At 41.7% G+C, this 27,527-nt stretch overlaps 5 protein-coding genes and 1 pseudogene across 5 annotated transcripts; 3 read left to right on the top strand and 3 right to left on the bottom strand.

Moving 5' to 3' along the window:
• On the bottom strand, positions 4,720 to 5,241 carry LOC100155734 (histone H2A type 1). The gene has a single exon (XM_021098431.1). It carries the CDS (start codon positions 5,174 to 5,176, stop codon positions 4,784 to 4,786), a length of 393 nt encoding a protein of 130 aa, XP_020954090.1. The 5' UTR covers positions 5,177 to 5,241; the 3' UTR covers positions 4,720 to 4,783.
• On the top strand, positions 5,440 to 6,051 carry LOC100156937 (histone H2B type 1). Its single transcript, XM_001927717.6, has one exon. It carries the CDS (start codon positions 5,503 to 5,505, stop codon positions 5,881 to 5,883), a length of 381 nt encoding a protein of 126 aa, XP_001927752.1. The 5' UTR covers positions 5,440 to 5,502; the 3' UTR covers positions 5,884 to 6,051.
• On the top strand, positions 10,478 to 11,809 carry LOC100158121 (histone H2A type 1). Its single transcript, XM_001927692.4, has one exon. The coding sequence runs from the start codon at positions 11,116 to 11,118 to the stop codon at positions 11,506 to 11,508; it is 393 nt and encodes a 130-aa protein (XP_001927727.1). The 5' UTR covers positions 10,478 to 11,115; the 3' UTR covers positions 11,509 to 11,809.
• On the top strand, positions 13,663 to 14,890 carry HIST1H3E (histone cluster 1, H3e; the record flags this gene model as incomplete). Its single annotated transcript, NM_001287416.1, is given in 1 exon segment — positions 13,663 to 14,890. A coding segment is annotated over 1 exon segment (411 nt). The 3' UTR covers positions 14,077 to 14,890.
• On the bottom strand, positions 14,338 to 16,551 carry LOC110261484 (annotated as a pseudogene).
• Positions 26,176 to 26,650, bottom strand: LOC100156127 (histone H2B type 1-M). The gene is given in 2 exon segments (XM_001927939.5): positions 26,176 to 26,345; positions 26,348 to 26,650. Coding segments are annotated over 2 exon segments (378 nt in total). The 5' UTR covers positions 26,607 to 26,650; the 3' UTR covers positions 26,176 to 26,226.

Below are 27,527 nucleotides of genomic sequence, written 5' to 3'. Positions count from 1 at the left end.
TAACTTTGGAGGCTAAGGAATGGGACCGATGTTGCTGAGGAGCTGAATTTTAAATTTTATTTAATTTTCATAATTTTAAATTTAAATGGGAATTTTTATGTACGTTTGAACAATCTGGGCAGGGGAACTCAATTTTAAACAATAAAGTGTATGGAATTTAAATACACATCATTTATAATAAAAAATCAGTATTAGATTGAATAAAATAACACCAAATTTGGAAGATTTTGGTTGAAAAAAAGAATATAAAATATTGCATTAGTAATGTCTTTGTATTGGTTATATGTTGAAATGAAAATGTCTTGGATGTTTTGGGTGAAATGCAACATAGTACTTAAGCAATCACATCTTTTTCCTTTTAAAAATATGGCTTCTGGAGTTCCTGTCGTGGCTCAGTGGTTAACGTATCCGACCAGGAACCACGAGGTTGTGGGTTCGATCACTGGCCTCGCTCAGTGGGTTAAGGATCTGGCCTTGCCATAAGTTGTCGTGTAGGTTGCAGATGCGGCTCAGATCCTGCGTTGCTATGGCTCTGCTGTAGGCTGTCGGCTATAGCTCTGATTAGACTCCTAGCCTGGGAACCTCCATATGCTGCGGAGTAGGCCTGAGAAATGGCAAAAAGACAAAAAAAAAAAAAAAAAAAAAAAAAAATTGGCTCCTGAAAATTTTCCTTTAATATGCGTGTCTTTCATTGTTTTCTTTGCACAGCACTGCTCTAAGATTCTTCCTTTCTCCTCTCTGTTTCTCTATCTGGCCTTGCTATCTTGGAATACAGTGGACATTCACTACATTTCTAGGAAACTGAACTATAGAGACTGGTCTCAAATTGACTGAAGCACTGTAAAAATACATCAATCAATCAATCAATCACATTAGAGAACAAAGGAGGCTTGTCAAATAAATCATTACTTATCAAGATAAGGAAAGATGAATTCCAGAAAAATTGGTGACCGTAGAATTCTTTACGGACGGAATATCAGAAGATGGAGATTACCTGAGAATACATGTGGTAGTTTTTTCCAAAAGTGCATTTCTTTCTCCTTCCTTCCTTCCTTCCTTCCTTCCTTCCTTCCTTCCTTCCTTCCTTCCTTTCTTTCTTTCTTCTTTCTTTCTTTCTTTCCTTTTCTTTCTTTCGTGGTGGTGGTGGTGGTTTGCCTGTGCCAAAGGTATGCAGACATTTCCCGACCAGGGATGGAACCCAACATCACAGCAGTGACAATGCTGGATCCTTAACTTGCTGAGCCATCAGGGAACTCCAAAAAAAAAGTGGGTTTTTTGAGAGAAAACTTTCAAAACTGATTATTAAAGCAGTGAGAGTCCGAAAGGGCCTAAGCTTCTGTATGATAGAATGTGGATTCAGTAGTTTTATCAAGAAGAAAAATCATTTAGTAGAAGTACAAATGCATTTTCTCAAAAGAAGGAAGAAAACAATTTATCATTTCTGGAAAGGAGGTAAAGATCATGAGCTGTGGTGTAGGTTGCAGACATGGCTTGATTCCCAAGTTTCTATGGCTGTGGTGCAGGCTGGCAGCTATAGCTCCGATGTGACCCTAGCTTGGGAGTTTCTTATGCCGTGCTGCATGTATGGCCCGAAAAAGAAAAAAAAAATCTTGAATGTTCTTCCATATATTCTCTCTCACTATATATTTTATATAAATAAAAATATATATGTATTTGGGGGGTAAGGATTTACAGTAAAATATATATATGTGTATATGTATATATGTGTGTGTGTGTATATATATATATTTTGCATTTTTAGGGCTGCACCTGCAGCATATGAAAATTCCCAGGGCCATGGGTCAAGCTGGAGCTGCAGCCATTTCTGCTACCTACCCTGTAGCTTGGGGGCAAGGGAGACCCTTAAACCACTGAGAGAGGCCAGAGATTGAACCTGTACCCTCAGGGATACTATTTCGGGTTCTTAATCTTCTGCAGCAGAATTTGAACAATCTAGTGTGAGAAAAATTATCTGAGACTTGGAACAGGGGCTGTGATGTCCAATATACAAGGTTACAGGCATCATAAGAATTCTGTGAGAATGTATTTTGATCATCTATTTACTGTTGATTAAAGGCATCAGTGATATTTCTTAACTTGTAGGGTTTTCTTTGGTAGAGATGCAAATAATTTCTGTCCAGTAGAACAAATAACTCCAAAGATTAATGACCTCTTGGATAAGAATTTTATTTTTACCCACTGATCAACAGTGGCAACTCCACTAAGTGTTTTTAAGATATTCTTGAGGCATGTGTTTCTGTTTAACTATTTATCAGTCTAATATCTATGAAGTATTCATGAATCTTGGTGTTAACTCATAGGATATTTTGATAATTTCAGTGACTTTTGTCCATTAGAGATGAATGTTATCTCTATCCAATAGAAAACATAACCTAAATTTTATAATTTAATTCAGCCATACGGCAATTAATAAACCTTTTCCATCTAAATTTGTTCTTTTGATTTTAATTCAATCTTTTTTTTCTGGGGTTGGGGGGTGGGGGGACTCTCTATACATCTTGGTTTTCAGCTCCAGCCCCTGTAACAAAACACTGATCAGCAAATGAACAATAAACAGGTTTATTAACATGTATATTTCATATGTGCATGGGAAGGACACCCATGAAAAAGCAATTCAAAGAGTGTTTAGAACCCCAGTTTATAAAGTATTTTGAAGAAAGAGCAGTAGGTTTGTAGAGAAATGATAGGATGAGGAAATTAGTTTTAGGGTTTGAAGAGGAAATAAATATATCGGAAGAAACAGTAAGGTTTTTTAGCAGATTTCTCTAGTGCCTCTCTGGTCTGACAAATATGAGGCAGTCTCCAGAACAGAGTTTATATCCTGCCTTAAGGCAGAAAAAGAGAAGGATAGAGAAAGCTTTATCTTGTTATTATTGCTTATTGACTAACTGCCCAGGGAGGTAAAGTAAGGGAAAGCATTGCAAGAATTCTTATTAACAAAGCAGATGGCTCTGAAAAGGCTTTTTCAGTTCCGAGTAAGCCAAAGTCTTGGGTTATGCCCTTTCCCCACAAATGTGGTGGGCAAGCTGGATGTCCTTGGACATGATGGTGACACACTTGGCGTGGATGGTGCACAGGTTGGTGTCCTTGAAGAGCTGAGCCCCACCAGGTAGGTCTTGCTGCTGGGTATCTTGTGAGTGGTCTGCTTAGTGCAAGCCATGAAGGTAATGTCAAGGAAAATTGGCTGGAGGGTATTTTGTGCTGGTGCTGTTTCTGACCTTATTTACAGAAGCAGATCAGTCTTGTTCCCAGGTCCCTTGTTGTGATCTAATTGGTTCTCACAATGCTTTTTGGAGAAATATGATTAGATTTCCATTATAGATTTAATATATAATATAATCATATTTCAAGTTTATGGTCCACTGTAAATTGAGTCCCTAACAAGGTTTCATGTAGTATTGATTTTAGTGTACTTCTTTCATTGCATTTTTGCTGAAGAGAAATAACCTAAACTAAACAATTCTCACTAATACTGCCATCTGCAAAATTTAAAATGCCTTCCCTGCCCTGTCATTGGTTAGCTATTCCTCCTTTGTTCTCACGTTTGATTTATTCTAGACTTTTTGACAGAAAGTTTGAGAATACATGTATATATAATAATGTATATACGTCATGCACATACACGAGAAACCTCTCAACATGAGGCATTATGGTCTTGATCCTTTGCCACTTACATATACTTTATGTCATCCATATAGCCTACAAACTCTGGTTTATGTCCTGACACAGAATTAAGGATTCTTGAGGTGCATCTTTTGTTTCAGTAAAAAGGGAGAGCAAAAACCTAACTTTATTAATTTTTTAAGACTTCCTGGTGTATAAAATGTGAGTCATGGCTAAATTCACCTCTTTGTGGCAAGGATGGGAGCAGCTTTCCATTTTTAACTTTAACTGGCTAGTACAGAGAAAACTTCATGGAAACTGCACAGCAAGTGTTCCAGAGCTTTCTATAAAAACTGTGTGGCTCTGAAAAGGGCCTTTAATTTCCAGAATGGGGACTGAAGAACTGCTAAATGTCAGTCACTACACTGATCCTAGAGGCATTAGGTGGTTTTGTTGTCAAAATAAATAAATAGATAAATAAAATAAAAAAAAATAAAGCATCCAATTTACATAGGACAAAACTGTACCAGGTTAGAAACTGGCCCCAAATCTCAGTTTGTCAATGGAAAATCCACGAATCCAATCCACACTCTCTGTTATGAGCCAGCATGTTAACTCCAGGCAGTTTCTGATGCCCTTTCAATGCTCTGGTTGTTTCACATGGTAGTTTGAGAAAGTTATCAGGAACAGAGAGCCTAACTTCCTTGCAGGGTTAGGAAAAAGCTACAGGGTTAGAAAAGGCAGTTTAGGACGAGCCGCCCGAGGTCTGGCCATTTCGTTTGATATGCTTGCCTTTATGAACCAAGTAGTTTGCCAGGCAAATATATAGACCACCAAATACTTCTGTAGGTAAGCCACGCTCAGGATTTACTGACCAAAGCCAGATTACTGGACTGTCTTAAATGTGTAGCCAATTATTGCGTATCCCGTTAGACATTAACCTATTTAACACTTTTTGCAAAATGATGCAGATCTCCAATTACTCCTTGGAGCTTTTGCTAAAGGCCTAGATTTTTACTACCCTAGTTCCAGTAAAAACTGTTTTTTTTTTTTTTTTTCTTTTAACACATGTTACTAGCTCTTTTTTTGAAATGGTAGGGGGCTCTGAAAAGAGCCTTTGGGTTTGAAAGCACTTCCGGAAGCTCAGGTCCCTGTCAAATCACTTGCCCTTGGCCTTGTGGTGGCTCTCGGTCTTCTTGGGCAGCAGCACCGCCTGGATGTTGGGCAGGACGCCGCCCTGAGCGATGGTTACACGACCCAACAGCTTGTTGAGCTCTTCGTCGTTGCGGATGGCCAACTGCAAGTGGCGCGGGATGATGCGGGTCTTCTTGTTGTCTCGTGCCGCGTTGCCCGCCAGCTCCAGGATCTCAGCGGTCAGATACTCCAGCACCGCCGCTAAATACACCGGAGCACCAGCGCCAACCCGCTCGGAATAGTTGCCTTTTCGGAGCAGGCGATGCACTCGGCCCACTGGAAACTGGAGACCAGCCCTAGAAGAGCGAGTCTTAGCTTTAGCGCGAGCTTTTCCGCCTTGCTTGCCTCGTCCAGACATTCTGGATATTTGCAGAGAAAGAAAAGCCACAGGAAAATCAGAAAAAAAATGACCTGTAAAGACCAACAAGAGGACACTTATAGTGCTGGATGGAATTGTAAATTGAGAGGTAGGATTGGTTAAAGTCATCTTGTTACTAGCCAACCAATAAGAAAGGCGATGTGATGCAAGTAAATTTACATAATCTCGTCACCAATATATTATCAAATCAGAACTGGATATTCTATAATACCTAATTTGCATAGACCGCCTATAAAAAGAGACGCTCTAAACGCAAGCAGACATTTAAGAATCTCTGTTTAGTGTGGTTCTGCAGTTCTGTTAAAATGCCTGAACCAGCGAAATCTGCTCCAGCCCCCAAAAAGGGCTCCAAGAAAGCCGTGACCAAGGCGCAGAAGAAAGATGGCAAGAAGCGCAAGCGCAGCCGCAAGGAGAGCTACTCCGTGTACGTGTACAAGGTGCTGAAGCAGGTCCACCCGGACACTGGCATCTCGTCCAAAGCCATGGGCATCATGAACTCCTTTGTCAACGACATCTTCGAGCGCATCGCGGGTGAGGCCTCGCGGCTGGCGCATTACAACAAGCGCTCGACCATCACGTCCCGGGAGATCCAGACGGCCGTGCGGCTGCTGCTGCCCGGGGAGTTGGCCAAGCACGCCGTGTCCGAGGGCACCAAGGCTGTCACCAAGTACACCAGCTCCAAGTAGATGTGCTTAAAGGCACCGTCAAACCCAAAGGCTCTTTTCAGAGCCACTTACATTTTCATTTAAAGAGCTGTGATCGTTTCCTGTCTGGGCATAATTTGTCCCTGAATTTTCTGTGCTTTCTGTTCAGGTAATTCCAGATAAAGAGCTCCTTGTTCTCAGTTTAAAAAAGGTGTGTTTTTCTGTCTTCACTGTTTTCCAGACCTTTTCGTATTCTAAAGAGGTCAGTGTGTAAAGGACTTTCTCAGGAAAACTGGACAGGCCAAATGGGTGGGATTAGAGAGAACTTTCCTTATTTCAGCGGTGGTCTAGTGCTTGGTAGCAGCAATTGTTTTCAGCTCCTAGCTTCTGCCCCCCCTCCCCCCCCCCCCGCCCCGGATTCTACCCTCCCTGTCTTCGCTCTGTCCTCAGAATTCTGAGCTTTACCTCTTTCAGGCCTTCCCTTTAAACTTAGTGATTCTATTTAACTGCCTTTTTTTGTGTGTCCCTTGAATACTACATTTGGTTCCTGTTTTCTTCAGTTTTTGGAACACTTCTACTTGGGTTTTGCTCTCTATTCCAAGAGCTGTGTAACTTAATCTTTGTAAAAATGGCCAATGGTTTTCTGTTTTCCTGGCTGCACATTGATTAACATGCATGATGTGAAGCCTTTCGTCATTTAAAGCTTTTGCTTACTTCCTAAAAGTAGCAGGCATGTTGATCATTATAAGATATTTTGTTTACTCTCAAGGAACGCAATCTCAGAAAGGTTTATCACCAATTCTCCCAAGTAAGTAAGGAATTTATTTAAGGAGACAGGAGAAATGAAATTGAGTGCAGCCCACGGGCCTTTGGAATACAGAGCTTTATCTCCTGCCTAATTAAGCCTTTCTTTTTGGATGACGAAGGACATGCCATGAAAGGTGAATAAGAAATGCACCAATGGTGTTACCTTGTGGCTCAAGGGTAAAGAACCTGACTAGTATCCATGAAGATTGCAGGTTCGATACTTGGCCCCACTCACAAAGGAAAGGGAGGTGGCCTAGTCCTGGGAGAGTTAAGTCATGTGAAAGCACCTCCTAAAGTGTGAGAAATCCGTAATTGTGCAGTAGTTTTAAATTCTATCTAGACATCTTTGAAAGAATTGCTTCAGAGCACATTGGCTGAAATGTGAGTTCTGCCAGGTAAATAATTTGGTTCTTCACAGCCTCTGTTCCTTACTTATAAAATGAGACTGTTATTAAAACCAGGTATATTAACATTTTTTTTCCTTCTTTTTCCTTTTCTAGAGCCACTCCTGTGGCATGTGGAGGTTCCCAGGCTAGGGGTCCAATCGGAGTTGTAGCCACTGGCCTACTCCAGAGCCACAGCAACGACAGATCTGAGCCACGTCTGCGACCTACACCACAACTCATGACAATGCCGGATCCTTAACCCACTGAGCAAGGCCAGAGATCAAACTCGCAACCTCATGGTTCCTAGTGAGATTCGTTAACCACTGTGCCACGACAGGAACTCCCTATTAACATTTTTGTGTAAACAAATGCAATAGCTACAATAAATATTTTAGGGGACTTACAATTCATGAAGTTATTAATGGACATTACGAAGTAAAATTTTTCCTATACATATGAAGAAGACAAGATTTTGTAGTAGTATTATAATTAGAAGTAGTAATAATACCATAATGACTGAAAAAAGTGCTGCTTCATGAAATTAGACCTTCTGGTATTGAAAACAGACACTTCAGACAATAGCAAAAAAAAAAAAAGCTAAATTGCTGCTGTTAAAATTAGAACAATTTCAAAATTATGTGAGCTTGCAATATCTTGGAATGATTTACTTACAGCAATTTTTATATTTAAACTTTTTTTTTTTTTTTTTCTTTTTAGGGCTGCACCTGAGGCATATGGAGGTTCCCAGGGGTCTAATAGGAGCTACAGCTACCAGCCTACACCACAGCAATAGCAATGCCGGATCTGAGCTGCGTCTGCGACCTACACCACAGCTAACGGCGACACAGGATCTTTAACCCACTGAGTGAGGCCAGGGATTGAACCTGCAACCTCTTGGTTCCTAGTCGGATTCGTTTCCGTGTGCTGCAGCAGGAACTCCCTACATAAACATTTAAATCTAAACATATGTGGTTATAATCTTAAACAACTTCATTGAATAAATTAATATTTCTTAAATTTGTGTTGGTGCAGTAATTTCTTATCGGTGGTCCAACAAACTAGCACAGTATAGTGACTTTAAACAATACATTCAGATAAGAATCTTATTAAGCTAAAGTCAAGGTATCAGGAGTTCCCACTGTGGCTCAGTGGTAATGAACCCGACTAGTATCCATGAGGACTAGGGTTTGATCCCTGGCCCTGAGCAGTGGGTTAAGGATCCGGCATTGCTGTGAGCTGTGGTGTAGCTACCAGAAGTGGCTTGGATTCCCCATTGTTGTGGCTGTGGTGTAAGCTGGCAGCTGTATCTCCAACCAACTCCTAACCTGGGAACTTCCATGTGCTGAGGGTTCAGAAAAAAAAAAAAAAAAAAAAAAAAAAAAATTAAGGTGTCAGAGTGCCGCATTTCTTTCTGGGACCTTTTAGGGTGAAACTGTTTCCTTGCCTTTCCTGTCCCTGAGAAGTCATCCTTTTTTCTTGGCTTATGGCCCCTCGCCTTAATTTCAGTCAGCAATGTCCGGCCAAATCCTCTCACACTGCCATCTCCCTGCTTCTGTACTCTGATTCCCTCTTCCATTGTTAAGTGCCCTTGTAATTATAGTGAGTTTACTTGGATAATCCAGGATAATCCAATCTTAAAATCAAGTGATTAGAAAATTTAATGCCATCTGTAGTCCTTATTCTGATTTATGTATCTTAACACATTCATGGACTCAAAAGATTAGAAGGTAGACATAATTGGTGAGGCATTATTCTGCCTGTTTCCGTGACAGTATTTTTATTTTCTTTGTCTTCTTTTTTGGCGTATGAAGTTCCTGGGCCTCCACCCAGCTATGGCAATGCTGGGCCGGGGATCCAACCGATGCCTCCACAGGTACAGGTCGGACCATTGAACTACTGTGCCACGGCAGGAATTCCAAATAATGGTATATTTAGAATTTGACAGAGTGATATATAGTTTCTGTTCTGGGAGAAGGACGAATTTATGGACACAGTATTGAATGTAATTTCAGTGAGTTTGTATAGTTCCCTAAAGCACATACAGATCTGGTTTAGATATTTACATCTGGGAGTAGAGAAAGCAAAATTGACTATAATAATATAAATTTGATATACAGCTATGTGGTATGTTCAGTTTTCATGCTTTAATATTTTTTTTGTTGCTTATTGTGTGTTCTTTTTGTGTGTTCCATGATTCTTGGCAAGTGGAAATTCCCGGGCTAGGGATCAAATCAGTGATACAGTAGAGATTTGAGCCATGGTAGTGACAAGACTGGATCCTTAACACACTAAGCCACCGGGGAACTCCTATGTGTATTGTTTCTTTGAATGTTTATATATTTTGTGTGTATACTGTTTTGTGTGTATTTATGTGTCATGCTAGGAATGGGAAACTTGCTATAAAAGATTATAGAATATTATTACTTTCTTTCCTACCGGGGTTGAAATGCTAATACTACTTCCTAAATACATTCTTAGCATTTATTGCATATGGGATGACACATTGGCAGTTTGTATCCCTAAGCAGCTTTATAATTAGGAGAAAAGTGGGAATTTTCATGACCATTATATATGTTTATATAGGGCAGGAGAGTGGTGGTATTGTAGCTAGAATGACTTGAGATTTTTTTTTTTTATTACAAAATTTTCTTTGGAGTTCCCTTGTTATACAGCAAGTTAAGGATCCAGCGTTGTCCCTGTAATAGCTCAGGTTGCTGTTGAGGAGCAGTTTCAATTCCTGGCCCTGGAACTTCTGCATGTCATGGGCAATGCCAACAACAACAACAATTTTTTTTTTTCCTGATAAGGATAAAAATAATCATATAAGAGTCTCCCTGGAAGAAAACATAATTTAAGGGAGAAGTATCAAAATATTTATTTATTTATTTATTTATTTATTTATTTTTTTTTTGCTTTTTAGGTCTGTACCTGCAGCACATGGAAATTCCCAGGCTAGGGGTTGAATTGGAGCTACAGCTGCTGGCCTATACCACAGCCACTGCAACGGTGGATCCAAGCTGTGTCTGCGACCTACATCACAAATCATGGCAACACTGGATCCTTAACCCACTGAGTGAGGCCACGGATCGAACCAGCATCCTTCTAGATACTAGTGGAGCTCATAAACTGCTGAGTCAAGAAGGGAACAACAAGAAGTATCACAATATTTAAAGGGTATTTCTTTCCTGAACTGCCATTGTCATGAGCCCCATATGATGGTTCAGAAATGGTCTAAGTTTTCACCAACAAACTTGAAAAATTCTCATTACAATTAAATAAACCTATTCTGGAATCTGTGGAGTTTGTTTTTCAAGTTCCATGCACATTAATTGTCTAGCTCCCATTAATATTTTGACAAGTTACTCTAAGCAAATAAACCTAATGTACTTTTCTTCTTAAAAGAATACAGCACTAAGGAGACGTTGGCAAATTTCTCAAGTCCTCTACAATTTTTATGGAACCAACAGGCAATGCACACACATCACAGGGATTTAAGAGATATTTACAGGTAGCTAGCCTTACAGCCAAAATGAGCAGTGGAAGCAAGAAGACTATCCTAACACTAAGTTAGAATGTCAAGTATATACTTTGCTTTCACCTCATCAAAAAGGCTCTGCACTCCAGGTGTCCCTGCTTCAGCACCTCGTACACCTACACGGAGTAGCTCTCCTTGAAGCGCCACCTGGACACCGGATACCAGCATTTCGTCCAAAGCCATAGGCATCAAGCCTGGAGCAAGACCACCACGCCTGGCTCATGCAAGGCAAATACAACACATTCAGAAGTCAAAGAAAGTTAACTCGACCTGGTTACAATGTTCATACTATTTGCAAGACTCCCATGCAGATACAGTTTTTAAAGCCTTACGTTTTGATTGGATAAATTGTTCCAAGTTGTAAGGTGGTATGCAGATTAGGTGACTCAAGAGCCCCTTTTTCATTGGTTGAAAGCGTTATGTTTTTTTATCCAATCAAACTGCGTGATTTACCATTCAGCTTTCAAGTATAATTGCTTCTCATTTGCTAAGACAACTTGTGTGTCCCTTTTCCTTGGTGAGGCACTTTCGACAGAGGTTGTCAACATGTCGGGCCGCGGAAAACAAGGTGGCAAGGCTCGTGCCAAAGCCAAGACTCGGTCTTCGCGGGCCGGCCTCCAATTCCCCGTCGGCCGAGTGCACCGTTTGCTCCGAAAAGGCAACTACGCCGAGCGAGTCGGTGCCGGCGCACCAGTGTACTTGGCGGCGGTGCTGGAGTACCTGACGGCTGAGATCCTGGAGCTGGCAGGCAACGCGGCTCGCGACAACAAGAAGACCCGCATTATCCCGCGCCACCTGCAGCTGGCCATCCGCAACGATGAGGAGCTCAATAAACTGCTGGGCAAAGTTACCATCGCGCAGGGCGGCGTCCTGCCCAACATCCAGGCTGTGCTCTTGCCCAAAAAGACGGAGAGCCACCACAAGGCCAAGGGCAAGTAAATTGGAATATTCGAGTTTTTGATTGAGGAGGCAGTGTTAACCAAAGGCTCTTTTCAGAGCCACCCATGTATTCATTAAGAGGGCTTACATTTCCCATATTTAAGCAGTTAACAGGAGAAGGTATTCTGCATAGTTTGTCAATCTAGAAGTGAGTGTTAGTAGTCACACTGCTGAAACCCCAGATTAATCCAGTTGAAGGAATTTCCTTCAGCTAAGCGAAAGTGGTAGTGAAGAGCCTGTGTCAGTGATAATTAAGTTGACCAATAACTTGGGTCCTCTGTTGTAAACCTTGAAGGATATAGGTAGGATGGTAAGTGTTGAAAGTTTAGATGCAAATCTACTTAGTGACCTACAGATAGTTAAAACCACTCCTTTAGGCTATTTGATTTGGAAAGAAATTGTTTTGCAGTCTAATGGTACAAATTGATCTGCAATTCATATTTTTAGGGAAAAAAAAAAAAACTAAGCTCTAATCAATTGTAGATAGTAATACAATACCACATACCCTGAAGTCAAAAGTTACTTAGGCAGAGCTTACCACAGGGTTTCGGCACGCCTTTAAGGGGTACAGGGTAACACTTATTTACCATTTACTAGTTTGCGTACTTTTAAAAACGCAATTTTACACAAAGCTCATTTGAAATCGTGAAAGATAGTAGGGTGCTTTTATGTGGTGGTATAGTGAAAAGTGAGCATGTGTTAATGTATTTATAGTAACAAAATTATGAGTGAAATTCCATAAGAGCTACTGGTTTTAGTGCATTCTGAAAAAGTATAAAAATAAATTTTAGAAATCTAAGAATTGAGGCCTGCCAAAGTCCCAACCTATCTGGTCTGGGGTTGCTCTCCACCTCATAAAGCAAAATAGAGGATTTGTTTTCTGGGAAGACAGTTGTCTTCTCTTATAAAACCTCTCACATAGTTGGCTTTGACATCTTCCAGGAGGAGGAATTCAGAGATTGAGGCCTCCTGCGACTGGGTTTTCACTTGGATGGGGGCCAGCGAGCGAAAGAAACAATAGGTCTAACCAGAGTGGGGTGTAATTACCTCCAGAAATTTTTTACTGTTAACTCAGCCCAGAATTTATGGGAGTCATAGAAGTGGATTCCTTAAAAATAATATAGAATAGTAGTAGTTTCCAAAAGGTACTGTTTTTCCTTTCCTCTTTCCCTCCCTTTTTAAACATGGCTCCAAAGAATCCTCAGCTTTGTGATGAGACCACAAGATATATAGGTGTAAATTCTTTTGCTTTTATAAACTCTAAAACCTTTTATTTTTAAAATGTAATGTATGTTAACCTTCTGGATTCCTGCCTCCTCCTGTGGTCACAGCTCTCACTCCAATCCAGAAGACTGACACTAGCACATGACGGCTTTGAAGGCAGTGCAAAGGCCCATTCAGTGACTGTTAAGGGCAAGTCTTTTAAGTCTTATGCGGAAGGCACAGGAGGGTGTGTTCAGGGTTTGGTGATGACAATAAGTGTTTGGGCTTTTTTCCAAATTCTGCTTTCATATAATCTCTGGACTCCTAAACTGATGGTTCTCAATCCTGTCAGATCCAACACGCTTTTTCCATAACAAATGCAGTAATGCTCTCCTTTACCATCCTGAAATGAATGCCATAAATAATAACCTACACTTTTATACTTAACTGTAGCATAAAAGGGGAGGAATAAAATGAAAGTACTGAAAAAAATAAGAGTAAAAAGAGAAATCAAAAAGTCGAGTTGAAATTAGCCTCACTAAACTTGAATGAGGGTATTAAAAATCACTTGGCCAATCACATCCCAAATGCGCCTTTTCAAAAAGTTGATCAAAAGAAAGCCAGTATCAGGTGCCAAAATTTAAAATTTGTTTTCCGCAAAAAAGACACAGTATTGTAATAGTCTGAGTTGGTTCTGCGAGGAACAGCCAAAGAACATTGAAAAAAAAAAAAAAAAAAAAGGCATTGAAGAGATAGAGGCGAGCAAGGGTTGAAACAGCCATTCAAAGAGAGTTTCCTGTGATCAGGGAGTGAACCTCACTACCAATACCTTCACTGCGAGCCCTAAGGAACAAATGTCTTGTCCAATCAGAACGGGACTCTCTTTATATATACTAGGAGAAGGGGGACAGGTTCGCATTTTTCCACCAGCTAGCTGCCTTTCGGACGTCTGTTATGGCTCGTACCAAGCAGACCGCTCGCAAGTCCACCGGCGGCAAGGCGCCGCGCAAGCAGCTGGCCACCAAGGCGGCCCGCAAGAGCGCGCCCGCCACCGGCGGCGTGAAGAAGCCGCACCGCTACCGGCCCGGCACGGTGGCCCTGCGCGAGATCCGGCGCTACCAGAAGTCCACGGAGCTGCTGATCCGCAAGCTGCCGTTCCAGCGGCTGGTGCGCGAGATCGCGCAGGACTTCAAGACGGACCTGCGCTTCCAGAGCTCGGCCGTGATGGCGCTGCAGGAGGCGTGCGAGGCCTACCTGGTGGGGCTCTTCGAGGACACCAACCTGTGCGCCATCCACGCCAAGCGCGTCACCATCATGCCCAAGGACATCCAGCTGGCTCGCCGCATCCGCGGGGAGAGGGCGTAAAATGGCTCTTCTCGACTAAATGCCAACTTAAACCCAAAGGCTCTTTTCAGAGCCAACCATTTTTTCTACGAAAAATTGCTGTGTACTTCGGTCTAGTTACTCGGGGAAGAATATAGAAATGTACCCCTCCACCGCCGCCCCGCCCCGCCGTGTCCCTCTACAGGCTTTTTAAGAGCCTTTAAGGTCCTCCGCCAGTCTTTCGGTTCCCTTTTTCGAGGCTGCATTTTCTGGCTTGCCTGCTTTTAGGGTTGGCTAGCTTGGGGTTATGAACTTTGGTTTTGCTGGACCCTTGGCCACCTAATACGGTTTGGCTATCTTTATCTTTTGGGGGCTATTGGGCACCTTCTTGGCCACGTAGCCGCTACTTGTTTCTCTGCCCTCTGGAGGCTTAGCGGATTTTGGGGTGGGGGGAGAGGGTGCTGCTTGCGCCCGTCTTAGCTTTGGGCTTGCTTTCCCCTGTGGCCGCCTGGTTGAGTTTGAAAGCCTGAGGCGCCAATGCCCTTGGTCTGCACCAAGGTGCCCTTACTCACCAGGCTCTGGAGACCGAGCTTGATGCGGCTGTTCTCAAAGTCTCGTCAGCTGCTGCCAGCGCCTTGAGGTCAGCCAGGGACACGCCGCTGCTGCGCTCTTTGGAGGCGGATACAGCCTTGGTGTTAAGCTCCGACAGGGGGGCCTGGAAGTTTTGTGGCGCCAGCGGGCTTGCGGGGCTTTTTCTTCACAGGAGTCTTTTATGGAGAAGGAGCTGGAGGGGCGGCAGACACAGGTTCCGACATGATTGTTGGCTTGAATAACTAACAGTACAGAAAAGAAAAAATAAAAAATAAATGAAGTGTTAAGAGTTGAGCAGCCAGGCGCGCGCGCGTACGCACGCACGCGCACACACAGACACACACACACACTCACAGACACACACAGCGTGCTGATTGGTTCCCAGATGTCTTCCTGCTTGACAACAGCCTAGTCTGAGCTCTGTCCTGGAACTGTGTTTCTTAAAATTCAGGAAAGCAAACAATGACACCAATTGTATTCTACAATGAACTGAGACGGCTCAAGCTTTGAGACCATTACAGTTTCTTCCTCCGGTTTTTGTCACGCTGGTCTCGACCTTTTTCAAAGGCCCCTCATCTTTCTAGAGATTCACAGGTCAGAGAGACAGCTTAGAGATTTTCATTTAAAATATGAATTCTCCCCTTTGTGTCTTCAGTAGCTTGCTCTCTGGTGACATTCTATACCCACTTGGCTTTTCATATGTTAACGGCTGCTTGGTTCTCATAGATATTTACCCAGAAAGTCTGTTTTATGCGAGGTGATATAATACAGCTCCACAGAGGGAACTCCTAAACACTTTAAATTAAAAAGAATTTGGAATTCCCTTGTGGCCTGGTGCTTTTAGGTGAATTTCACTACTGTGCACCCAGCTACTGCCAGGTTCAATTCCTGGTCTGAGAACTCAGATCCCACATCAGGCTGCTGTATGCTGGGGCCAAAAAAAAAAAAAAGCAAAAGCAAACAAACAAGCAAAACAAAACTTCGCATGGGTGAGGTGAGATCAGAAATAGAAGGTTCTATTAACAACCGCATAATTCTTTATTAACTTGCACCGAATTTTTCAATTCTTCTTTTCCTTTCCTCGATTCACCAAATTCAGTCTGTCATTAAGTTCAGTGAATTCTTCCTAAATTCATCTTTCCTTTTTTATTTCCCCCATCATGGTTGCAATTCTGGCTCTTCTATTCTTTTCTAGACCGATGTTTCTCACAGCTTTCTAACGGTCTCACCTTCTCACCGTCTCTATAATTCATCCTATTCATTACTCTCAATGAAATATTCCTCGAGTGAGCTTCACATTTATATTGATGGCCCTTCTTCCTCTAACTTTCTAATTTAAGAATAAGCACTTTAATATGGGATTCAAAGACTTTTGTGGTGTTAATTTACCATTCAGTCAGAGTGGTTTAGTAGAGGATGCTTGGAGTTTGCAAATACACTTATTTATATTTGAGTCTGGATTTGCAGCTTACAAGCTACATGATCTTGTTCAAATCATCTAAGCACTCACAGTATCATTTGTGGTTTTTTTCTTCCCTTTTCCCCCCTATTTTAAAGTCATGGTATAGGAATTCTCTCGTGGTGTAGCTGGTTAAGGATCTGGTATTTTCACTGCAGTGGCTCTGGTCACTTCTGTGTCACAGGTTCAATCATTGGCCCACGTGTCACAGTCTTGGCCAAAATAAATATAAATAAATAAAACAAAGTTATGGTATACATCAAACTAATGACATTCTTTGACGTGATTATATATGTCATTACCAATCTCATACTGGATGAGGCTCTCTTTCTTTTGAACGTCTATATTGATTTCTTTACTAGCTGTTATAATCTGCTTCACATTACCTTTAATCAATCTGTCTGTCTGTCTGTCTTTCATCTTTATTTATTTTTTACTTTTTAGGGCCGCACCCGAGGCATATGGCAGTTCCCAGGCTAGGGGTCGAATTGGAGCTACAGCTGCCAGCCACAGCCACAGCAACATGGGATCTGAGCCGTGTCTGGAACCTACACCACAGCTCACCACAACGCTGGATCCTTAACCCACTGGGTGAGGCTAGGGATCGAACCTGCATCCTCATGGATACTCATCGGATTCATTACCAGTAAGCCATGACGGGATCTCCCTAACATGGACATTTTTGAAACCTAGAGTCTTTCAAGGCTTTCAGGATCCTGTAGAAGAGGGATTCTTAGCCATTTTTGGATTATGGACTTCTTTGTATGTCTGATAAACCTCATGAGCCCCTTCCCAGAATAATTGTTTTCAATGCTTAGTACACATGGGATTACAAAGGAAAACAGTTATATTAAAATACCATTAATATAACTGTATTAAAGAAGAGTTCCCACAGTGGCACAGTAGGTTAAGAGTATGATTTCAGCTGCTCGGGTCCATGCAGAGTTGTGTGTTCAGTCCCGTCCTGCACAGTGTGTTAAAGTATCTGACATTGCCACAGCTGTGGCATAGGTCACAGCTATGGCCCAGATTGGGAAACTACATATGCTGAGGCTATGACCATTGGGGGAAAAAATGACATTACATTATCAAATTTATCAAAAATTCAAGTTTGTATTTTTTTTTTAATTTTTTTTTTCCCCACTGAAATTTCCCAGCCAGGAATTGAACCTGTCCCACAGCAGTGACCCAAGCTGCTGCAGTGACAACACCAGATACCAGATGCTTAACCTGCTGCACCGCAAGGGAACTCCTGGGTTTCTTTATTAATATGTTAAATAACAGGATTACCCATATAATCAAGAATTACCATAGTTTAGGAGTAATATATTTAAACAATATTTTGGGGTTTTGACAGCTGTACCTCCAACACAATAAACACAATATGAATATTGCAGAGGTCCTGCCAAAACTGTTGCCTGTATTCACAAATGGAGGAAATGCTAAGGTTTGGTTGGAGTATAATAAAACGAAAGATGAAGATTTTGCTATGTACAAATTTCCCAAATGCTCTAAATCTAGCTTTGTATCCCAAGTTAAGAGAACTGTATTCTGGAATTTGTTTCCATGCTCCGTAAATGCATGAAATAGCAACTTGGTCCTCCTCATAGACCATGAAGGAAAAGCCAAATCTATTCATATCAGCTGGAACTCAAGAGAACTTAAACTAAATTAAATCTTCATAGAATTTATTATTTTGAGGAGTACCAAAAAATTTTTAACAAATTAGATACTTGCTTAAGCTTATCGCTTTGGAGGGATGAATATTGAGGGCAGGAGTTGAGAGCAGCTACGATACTATACTATGTGATAATAATGTTGAATGATTGCTTATTTGCCGATATTGTTTTAAACAATCTGGATTATCTCTTTTAAATTTGAGAGCTCTATCATTTACACTTTCTTACACATTTAAATTAAAAAAAAAAAAAAACAAAACTGAGTACAAATTGCCCAAGGTGCATCACAAGCTAATATGTGGATCAGGCTGTCTCCAGAGCTTGGTCGGATATTATGCCAACTGGTTAGAGAATTGGAATGTGATGACAGGTACAGTGCTGGACACAAGCTGCCAGTAATGAAATATACAACCAAACCATAAGCCTTTGACTTAAAGCAGAACAAGATTCATATCACTTTGGGATATATATATATTTATAAATCTCTAATGTAGTGCTTTTTTTTTTTTTTTTTTTTTTTTCACCTAAACGTGTAACCTTCTTATGTTTTAATTTCCTCTGTAGGGTAATCCAGCCTGCATATCAGAGAGCTCTGCTTAGTGACAAAACCACCACCATAAATGGATAAAACCAATGGAAGCTTTAACAATAAAGATGTGATTGTTTAAATCTGTACTTAAAGCTTTTTTATAAGGGAAAATAGCTTGTTTGAACTAATAGTTTCATAGTCTGGAAAATCTGTAGAACAAATGTGTGGAAACCGTATGAATTGTTACCACACTTAAAAACTGCCCGTATCGTATGCATGCACACTCGTATTCATATATAAGAGCATTTATGAAATCTCTTCTCCAGGCTCCATTGTCACTTCAGGTGCCCCGCCCAGTCCCTGTAGCTCTGAGCAAGGAACAAATAAGCGAAGGCGGGAACTGAATGTAGTTACCGCCCCCTGCTCTTGCAGTTTTCAAACAGGTCCGTCATGTTACTATATAAGTGGTGAGTGGTGCCTTCCTAAAGCACTGCGCTGTAGTTCAGGCGTCCTGTAACCATGTCTGGCCGTGGTAAGGGTGGAAAGGGTCTCGGAAAGGGAGGCGCTAAGCGCCACCGTAAAGTGCTGCGAGATAACATCCAGGGCATCACCAAGCCCGCCATCCGGCGCCTGGCTCGGCGCGGCGGCGTCAAGCGCATCTCCGGCCTCATCTACGAGGAGACCCGCGGAGTGCTGAAGGTGTTCCTGGAGAACGTGATCCGGGACGCCGTCACCTACACCGAGCACGCCAAGCGCAAGACCGTCACCGCCATGGACGTGGTCTACGCGCTCAAGCGCCAGGGCAGAACTCTTTATGGCTTTGGCGGCTAAGCCTTAGCTGGCCATCTCCCATGGTAAAAAAACCAACGGCCCTTTTCAGGGCCACCTATTCCTTCACTCAAAAGAGTTGAATACTTCTGTCTTTTTAATGTCGTTGTGAGGTGTTTGGGCTAGCACTGTGTTTGGTCTGCTATGTTTCAGTTGGTGTTGTGTTTTCAGTATTCAGTTTGGTCACAGATTACCAAAAGTGGTCCATAAGGTCCGGTTGGACTGCTTATGCTGTGCGCTTTAATGGGTCCTAAGGAGCCTGGTTTAAGGGGATAGACTGCAGGAGATGTTTTGCATAGCCATCCATGGAACAAATCGAGAGCATCACAGAGGATTAAGACTGGTTTAGAAATAAAACAACTTTTATGTAGACACTAATATTAGACATTAAAACAGTGGCTTCTTGGACATCACATGATAATGGGTAGGGAAGAACTGTTTTACAGATGAGGGAACAGGTATAGAGAGATTAAGTACCTTAACCAAAGACAAAGTTATCCCTCTGTACAAGGTTTCTTGTGTCAGAGAAAAGTACTTGAGATCCCATCTTGATTTTAAAAGTGGAAATCACACAGGCCAGCTTGCCTTTCTCTTGAATTGTCCTTCCATCCATCCAGAGCCGCTGGTTTCTCTTACTGAATCAAGAAATTTTAACTAGTGTGCCTATGTTTGATGTAAAGATACAGGTTTATGTTTATTTTTACCAAGTTATGTTGGGTCTTTATCTTGAATGTTCTTAGACTTGATTGCGAGCAGATTGACCTTAATTTATAAACGAGGGCTGGTGCTACATATCGTGACAAAAAAGTGCTAGACCGGGCCTTTCAAACCCAGGCCTTAATTCAAATCCCACTGTCTTGTTCTCTGCTCATTAGGAAATAAGGCCAAACAAGCAGTTTTCAAGTGGGTTACGTGTTTTTTGTTCTTAACCTACAGTAAACTTTATACAACTTTCAGGACTGTCAGCATACTACTGTATTCTTTGCTGTCCTCAGAATGGCTTTTATTCTGTGAAAAAACCTTGGATGACTGTGTTACAACTGGAATTTTTTCTAATAAAATTTTTTCACTTTATTACAATAAAGGCACAGCTGGACCGGTGGCTTCCTAGGCTGAGGCAACATTCCTGGCCTATCTGGGAGCATGTGCCCAAGTGCCCTCTAGTAAGAGTAAGTAGAAGACATTCTTGGCTGTAAATTCTTCCCTTTTCCTGCCAACTATGAATGTGCTGCTCTTGTTGACCCAGCAGAGACCTCCGGGCTCTAGGGATGACAGAACAATGGCCTCTAAGGGACAAGAGTTCCCGATTGACCAAGGAGGGACAGAGCTGCTTAACAGAGCTGGATTTAACACCTTGAATCTGATACATGCTAGAGGCTGTCTTTCTTTAATTTAGCGTTGAATCTCTGCCATACATGATACGTTTTTCTCAACTCCCCCCCCGCCCCCGACCCACACCTGGGTCATTTTGAAGGTTCTGGCTAGGGATCAAACCCGAGCCACAGCTGCAGCCTTGTGCCATAGCTGCAGCAAGGCCAGGTCTTTAACTGGCTGGGCCACAAGGGGACTCCCTCTTAACGTATCTAGCAGTGTGACTCTCCTTCCATTGGCCAAAAAGCTCTTTTTAGGAAAGCTGATGCCAAGTGAGCCTCTTTCCCTGGTATCTCTTCCACTGTATTCCATGCTAAGCAGACACAGAATAGGGGCTATTAAATGTTAGGGACAGATGGGTGGACTATCCATATTTCTTAGGCCATTGTAATCTGCATGTTTCAAAGTACTGTCTCCCTTTAGGAGAGTAATCCTTAATATGTAAACCAAAATCTTTGGAGAATCTGGTAAAATGTATGCGTATTGGACATAGACATTTCATGGAACTCATTCAAGGAACTCCCAGGGTTCCATGGAGTCCTGTTAACAACTTGGAGTCTAGGATTTTAGAGTCTGAGGTGTAGAGATTCAAAATTTAAGATTAGAGAGGAAAGGGCAGACAAAATGCAAAAATAACACATCGAACAAGAGTAAATATCACCATTTACTCACTATGTGCAATAGGCCTTTATATTCTTGAGAAGTTACGTCAGGTCTTAATACTTTATAACTCAGAATGCAAGATGGATAGCCCATTTAAAAAAAGTTGATTCTCAGAAGCCTGAAGGCCAAACTGACTGTATCTCACAAGATAGCTCCCAAGAAGTAAATAGAAAGAGTGGGGAGTTTATTTTCAACCTGATTAAGGAAGAAGTCCATGAATTTTCTTTGAACTTATCTTCCATTGCTAGTCTTGTTAAATATACACAATGGGGTCTAGATGTTTAGTCTATGTCATTGAGGAAGTCATTTATTAAGTATACAAGTAACATCCAATATCCTACCTCAGGGGTTAAAAAAAAAAAGCCCAAGAAACCTTGTACAGAGGGATAAGCTTACTCTTTGTGTCTTTGGTTGAAGGCACTTCACCTCTCTATCCCTTTGTCTCCTCGTCTGTAAAACAAGAGATAACAGTAATTCCCATCTTAGAGGCTTGGGGCGAATAACATTAACATTAGTTGTTAAACATTTTGGCCAGTGTGTGGCACATGGTACATACTCTGTTTTGGCTATTGTTGTTATTGCTATTATTAGTATTCCTATTTTTCAAAACATTAGAGAGGCCCAAACAAAAAGAAAGTGTCATTTGAACCATAAAGACAGCTTTGAGGTCCTGAATTACCATTTTCTGTCTCTGGGCTGTGAAATTTCTAACCAGTGTTTCCTTATCTGTAAAGAAAGAGAAACTTTGTATTTTTGTGAGGGTTGAGGAAACAACCAGATTATATGTTTATGCATATGTTTAACAACTATAGTTTACATATATTCCTAAGAAGTTGCAAGTGTATTACTGAAAGTTCTTTAGGATGTAAAAAAAAAAAGAAATTCTAGATAAATGTAAACAAAATAAAAAACTCTTAAAAGTTTGCTGATCCACATTTAGGCGTATCTTTTTCTTTAGTCCCTTTTCCCAATTTCTAGGTTGACCCAGCTTCCCACATGATATCAGGGTCACCCTTTAGTACCTGTAACCTGAGTTCCCAGTGATCATCTATAGTCAAAGCTAATGTTTGTTCTCAGCCTATTAGGCACTATACCAGTTTGGTCACATTGTAGTTTGTTAAACAGATTATTTTTCTTTCTTTCTTTCTTTTCTTTCTTTCTTTCTTTCTTTCTTTCTTTCTTTCTTTCTTTCTTTCTTTCGGGCCACACCCATGGCATATGGAAGTTTCCAGGCTAGGGGTCGATGGGAGTGCAGGTAGTGGCCTACACCATAGCCACAGCAATTCCGAATCCTAGCCTCATATGTGACTTACCCCACAGCTCACGGCAGCTCTGGATCCTTAATCCACTGAGCCACTGAGTGAGGCCAGGGATCAAACCCACTTCCTCATGGATATTAGGCAGGTTCATTACCACTGAGCTACAACAGGAACTCCCACATTATTTTCTTTCAAGCTCACTTGTAGATAGAATCTCAAGATAGAATCTTTTGCTATCTTCCTTTTCTCTAAAGTTTGGGTTGTTTCCAGGATAAACTCACTTCTTTATTCTTTCTCCATGAGTAATCTCCAATCTCATACTATCCTTACAGTATTAAAATATGTTTCCCAATATGTCCAGTCCCCATTTGCCTCAGAATTCCAGACTAACATATACAAATACCACTTGACCCAATACAGTGCTTACAGGAATTTAAAAATTATCATGTCCTAGTTTCAGAAAACTCATCCTCCCCTAGTATTCTTGAATTCTCCATCCAAGAACTTTAGTCGACCTCTGGAGTTGCACCACTTTGGGTCTAATCCTGCCACACACTTTGCTCAGTTAAAAGGAGAGAAAAGTTGTATCCAGATAATGTAGATGTTTAGAAGATGAAGTGAGTTAACCTTTTTAAAGAGTTTGACATAATTTCCTAAACGTAAAGGGTAAATGTTACTGACTTGTTTCTCATCCTTGAAACCCAACTCATGAATACATCTTTTATATTTTTTGGTCTTTTGTGCTTTTAGGGCTGCACCTGTGGCATATGGAGGTTCCCAGGCTAGGGGTCTAATCAGCGCTGTTGCTGCCAGCCTACTCCAGAGCCACAGCAAGGCCAGATGTGAGCTGCATCTGCAACCTAAACCACAGCTTACAGCAATGCCGATCCTTAACCCACTGAGCGAGGCCAGGGATGAAACCCACAGCCTCATGGTTCCTACTTGGATTTGTTTTGCTCCATGATGGGAACTCCCATGAATAAATCTTTTTGACTTTCTCCTCCTAAATTTAACTCTAATAACTTAACCAGGATTATTGTAATATCCTTTCAATTCTATCCCCTGCTTCTTTTTCCTTTTTTTCCCTTTTTGGCCACACCCTGTGGCACGTGGAAGCTCCAAGCCAGGGACTGAACTACAGTGAAATTGGATTGAACTCCAGTGACCTGCTGCACCACAAGGGAACTCTTTTTATTTTTGATCCCATACAATCCATTCTCCACACAACAGCCAGAGTTCTTAAAAATTTCAAGCGTCTCCCATGACACAGTAAGAATCTGAGTGCCTTCGTTTGGTCTATAAGCTCCAACATGTTTAGCGACGTGTTTAATCCTCAGACTCATCTCTGACTACTTTACTTTTGCTTATTAATCTCCTAGCACAAAGGCCTTCCTTTCCTTGAGCACAAACTACTCCTTGCCCTGGAGTGGCTTTATTTATTTATTATTTATTTATTTTTTAATACCAACAGTTCCCTCGCCCTGGAACTTTTATTCCTTGGATTGTGGTTCCCTTATTTAAAGAATCACTCAGTTACTGTCACAGCATCTGTTTTTATTTCGAATAATTTCATAGCACTCAGAACTCTCTATTTGAAATTTTCTTAGTGGCTTATTAATTGTTGATTATCTCCCTTCTCCCACTAGATATTAGCCCCAAGGGGAACTCTTGTCAGTCTCATTCATCTGTAACATAATGTCTCATAGTGAGGAAATCCAATCAAGATTTGAGAAAATACTGAATGGAATCACTTCAACTGCTGATTTGTTTATTGTATCTGCTCCATTTTTGCTGCCAGTTCTTGCCTTTATCATCTTTCATCGCTGCCATTTCTCTTCAATCCAGCTAATCTCTTGCCATAGAGCTATCTTCCTAACACAGCCAATGATGTCTCTACCTGCTTAGAAGCTTTCTATAACTTTTTGTCATCTGCATCATAAATCTAAACTTGATTGACATCCACACCCTTCATCATCTTATAACTCAATCTCATCTTTGTTACCCGGAAAGCTCCATGTGGGAGGGGCTTTCGCTTAGCTTGTTCTTCACCATATATTAGTTGTTCTCAGTGTCAAACCAGATAAGCAGCGTCTGTATCTCCTGGCAACTTTTTGCCAATAAGCCAAGTTCTCAGATCTTCCCCCAGTCAATGAAACTGAAACTGGGAGTGGAACAAGTAATCTGTCCTTTGACAAGCTTTCTGGGTGCTTGTGATGCACACTCAAGTTTGCTTTATATCCTCAGTACATAATTTGATTCTTGGCACTTAACTGAATGAACCTGATGGACACTCTTTGGGTTTACCTGGAAGGCCCTCATATCAGGCAGTGTGGATGCTTTCCCAAAGCCATTTCATAATGATTAAGCTGAAATCGGAGTTTTTGATCAATAAACTTTATTTGTATGCTGGGCATAGGTGTATTTCAGGAAAACTCCGAAGACCTGGAGGGTGGAATAGCTCACAGTTTAAAACTGTTGGGGGAGGAGTTTCCACTGTAGCGCAACATGATTGGCGGCATCTTTAGACCGCTGGGGTGCAGGTTCCATTCCCTGCCAGGCACAGTGTGTTAAGAAACCCTCCTTGTCTCAGTTGTGGCTTAGGTCATGTTTGTGGCTCTGATCCGATCCCTGGCCAGAGAACTCCATATGCCGCAGGATGGCCAAAATAAAATAAAATAAAAAAATAAATAAGACCGTTGGGGAGAGGGACTTCCAAACCAGAAAGGAGAGTTAGGTGAGGGCCAGACCTTGCAGGGCTTGTAGCCACAGCCGATTTTTTTCTTTCTTGCTTGCTTCTTAAACCTGTAACCACTGGCATAGTTCCCAGCCTCGGGTCGAATCGCAGCTGCTACAGATGCCGGCCTACACCAGGGCTCACCACAACGCTGGATCCTTAACCCACTGAGCAGAGCCAGGGATCAAACCCGAGTCCTCATGGATACTAATCGAGTTCATAACCCTGATAAGCCACAAGGGGAACTCCCTATAGCAGATTTCAGATTTTATCAAGTTTGGGGGGAGGGGGGGAATCATCCAAAGGCTGTGAAGCACATAAACAGAACAGGAAAGCTGGAGGAAGAATAAGGCCCTGGTCTAGGAAGGGAGCTTGACAGTGATAGGGGCTAATAGGAGGCTGCAGATTATTTTATGTGACCACAATATTAAAACTGTTTATTCTGAACATAGAATTCTGTGAATTTTGCAGGTCCGCTTTGTAAAACGAGTCAGGGAAGTAGGGAGAAGATTGTATATTTAGAAAAAGTCCAATGATGAGAGCCTTTTAAAAATTTAGTTGACTTGAAAGACCTAGGTAAAAAAGGGCTTAAAAGAGTGAGAAAAGGAATTCCACCCAAAAGAACTTGGGCGCGGTCCTGCAGCATCACAGAGGATGTAGTTTTTAGAGAGCAGGATTTCAAAATCTAACTATGGCTTCTCAAATACTATAGGGAGGCGCTTTACATAAAACGGAAAACCAGACTTCACAAAGCGCCGCTATTTGCACAGAGAGCACCCTGTACAAATTTTAAAGGTAATCTAGAGTTCCAAAGGTTGGGGTTAAACCTAGGCAGTTACTAGCTCCCACTTGCTAAAGTTTCTGGAGTCCTGTACACAGGACGGTTGTCCATAACCACAACAGTTAAGTAGATGTACCACAAAAACAGTTAACTTTCAAAGTGTTTCCTAAAGTACCACCTTCACACGAGTTAAATGCAGTTTCTAGGAACTAAAAAGTCCTAGTGAACAACTCAGATTGTGAAAACGTGAGGTGGCTCTGAAAAGAGCCTTTGGGTTTGACAGTGCCTAGAAATAAATTTACTTGGAGCTGGTGTACTTGGTAACGGCCTTGGTGCCCTCAGACACGGCGTGCTTGGCCAACTCCCCGGGCAGCAGCAGCCGCACGGCCGTCTGGATCTCCCGGGACGTGATGGTCGACGCTTGTTGTAATGCGCCAGCCGCGAGGCCTCACCCGCGATGCGCTCGAAGATGTCGTTGACGAAGGAGTTCATGATGCCCATGGCCTTGGACGAGATGCCGGTGTCGGGGTGGACCTGCTTCAGCACCTTGTACACGTACACGGAGTAGCTCTCCTTGCGGCTGCGCTTGCGCTTCTTGCCATCTTTTTTCTGCGCCTTGGTCACGGCTTTCTTGGAGCCCTTCTTCGGGGCTGGAGCAGATTTCGTTGGTTCAGGCATTTTACCTGCCCTTTCTCTGAAGAGAAAAGAAAATGGTGGCTGTGCTGCTGGATCCTGCCTATTTGTAGACAGATTTATGCAAATGAAGACTTGGTTTCCAAACTGCTGATTCGTTCGTTTGTCACAGGCTGCATGCAAACGAGCTACTCTCCCATTGGTCTCCTGAGTCAATTTTCCACCAATCAAGCCAGCTTCTTTAATCTTATCACTGTTTTATAACAATTCCGTTTAGTTTGTCAGTTTTAAAAAATATGACTTTCCAGAGCTTTGACTTGCAAAGGAAGCAAAGCTAGTTGCCCGAGTACCTCTCCGACTTCTAAACCTCCTTTTCAGGTCCTGGAAAAGCTCTGTCTTTACATTTGAATCTAATAGGGAAAGGAAAAATAGAGAATAGGCGATCTGCGGTGGTACAGAAAATACCAAAGACAGCGTTTCCCACAGCACACAAAACACACAAATATAGCAGGAAATAAAATTACATAAATAAAATTACATCCCTTGAAGGGAGATAAGAATAGAATTTCGTGACCCACATGTCCTTCATAACGGAGGATCAAATCACTCCTTTTAACTGCAAGCGCGGATAAGAAAGTTCTTCATTCTACCTACTGAAAAGAATTAAAAAAATAAAAGAATAAAAGTTAGCAGGTTGGCCTTTAACACTTTTACTTTAATTTTATTATCACCACCATCATCTTTGGCTGAAACTGGCTTCTGAGCAGATAATTCTGCCATTACCATTGTTCTCCGGTGGCTGTTGGTGAGAATGTTGAACGCTAACCACCTGATGTAGGTCCTCAGATCTTTGTCCCTTTTGGAGAAAGAATTTGACAAAGAGACTGAAGGTAGTGAGGTAATTATTTAAAGAGAGAAGAGAGAGAAGAAGGTGCATAGAAAATACAAAAACAGGCGGGGTGGGGT

The sequence above is a fragment of the Sus scrofa genome, chromosome 7 (genome assembly GCF_000003025.6).
Source record: "Sus scrofa isolate TJ Tabasco breed Duroc chromosome 7, Sscrofa11.1, whole genome shotgun sequence".
Taxonomy (NCBI): Eukaryota; Metazoa; Chordata; class Mammalia; order Artiodactyla; family Suidae; genus Sus; species Sus scrofa.
Note: the sequence above shows the minus strand (reverse complement) of the source record. Positions and strands in the feature narration are given on the sequence as shown.

Excerpts from the sequence above, each read along its gene's own strand:
- LOC100155734 (XM_021098431.1), bottom strand. The coding sequence starts at position 5,176 with ATGTCTGGACGAGGCAAGCAAGGCGGAAAAGCTCGCGCTAAAGCTAAG.
- LOC100156937 (XM_001927717.6), top strand. The coding sequence starts at position 5,503 with ATGCCTGAACCAGCGAAATCTGCTCCAGCCCCCAAAAAGGGCTCCAAG.
- LOC100158121 (XM_001927692.4), top strand. The coding sequence starts at position 11,116 with ATGTCGGGCCGCGGAAAACAAGGTGGCAAGGCTCGTGCCAAAGCCAAG.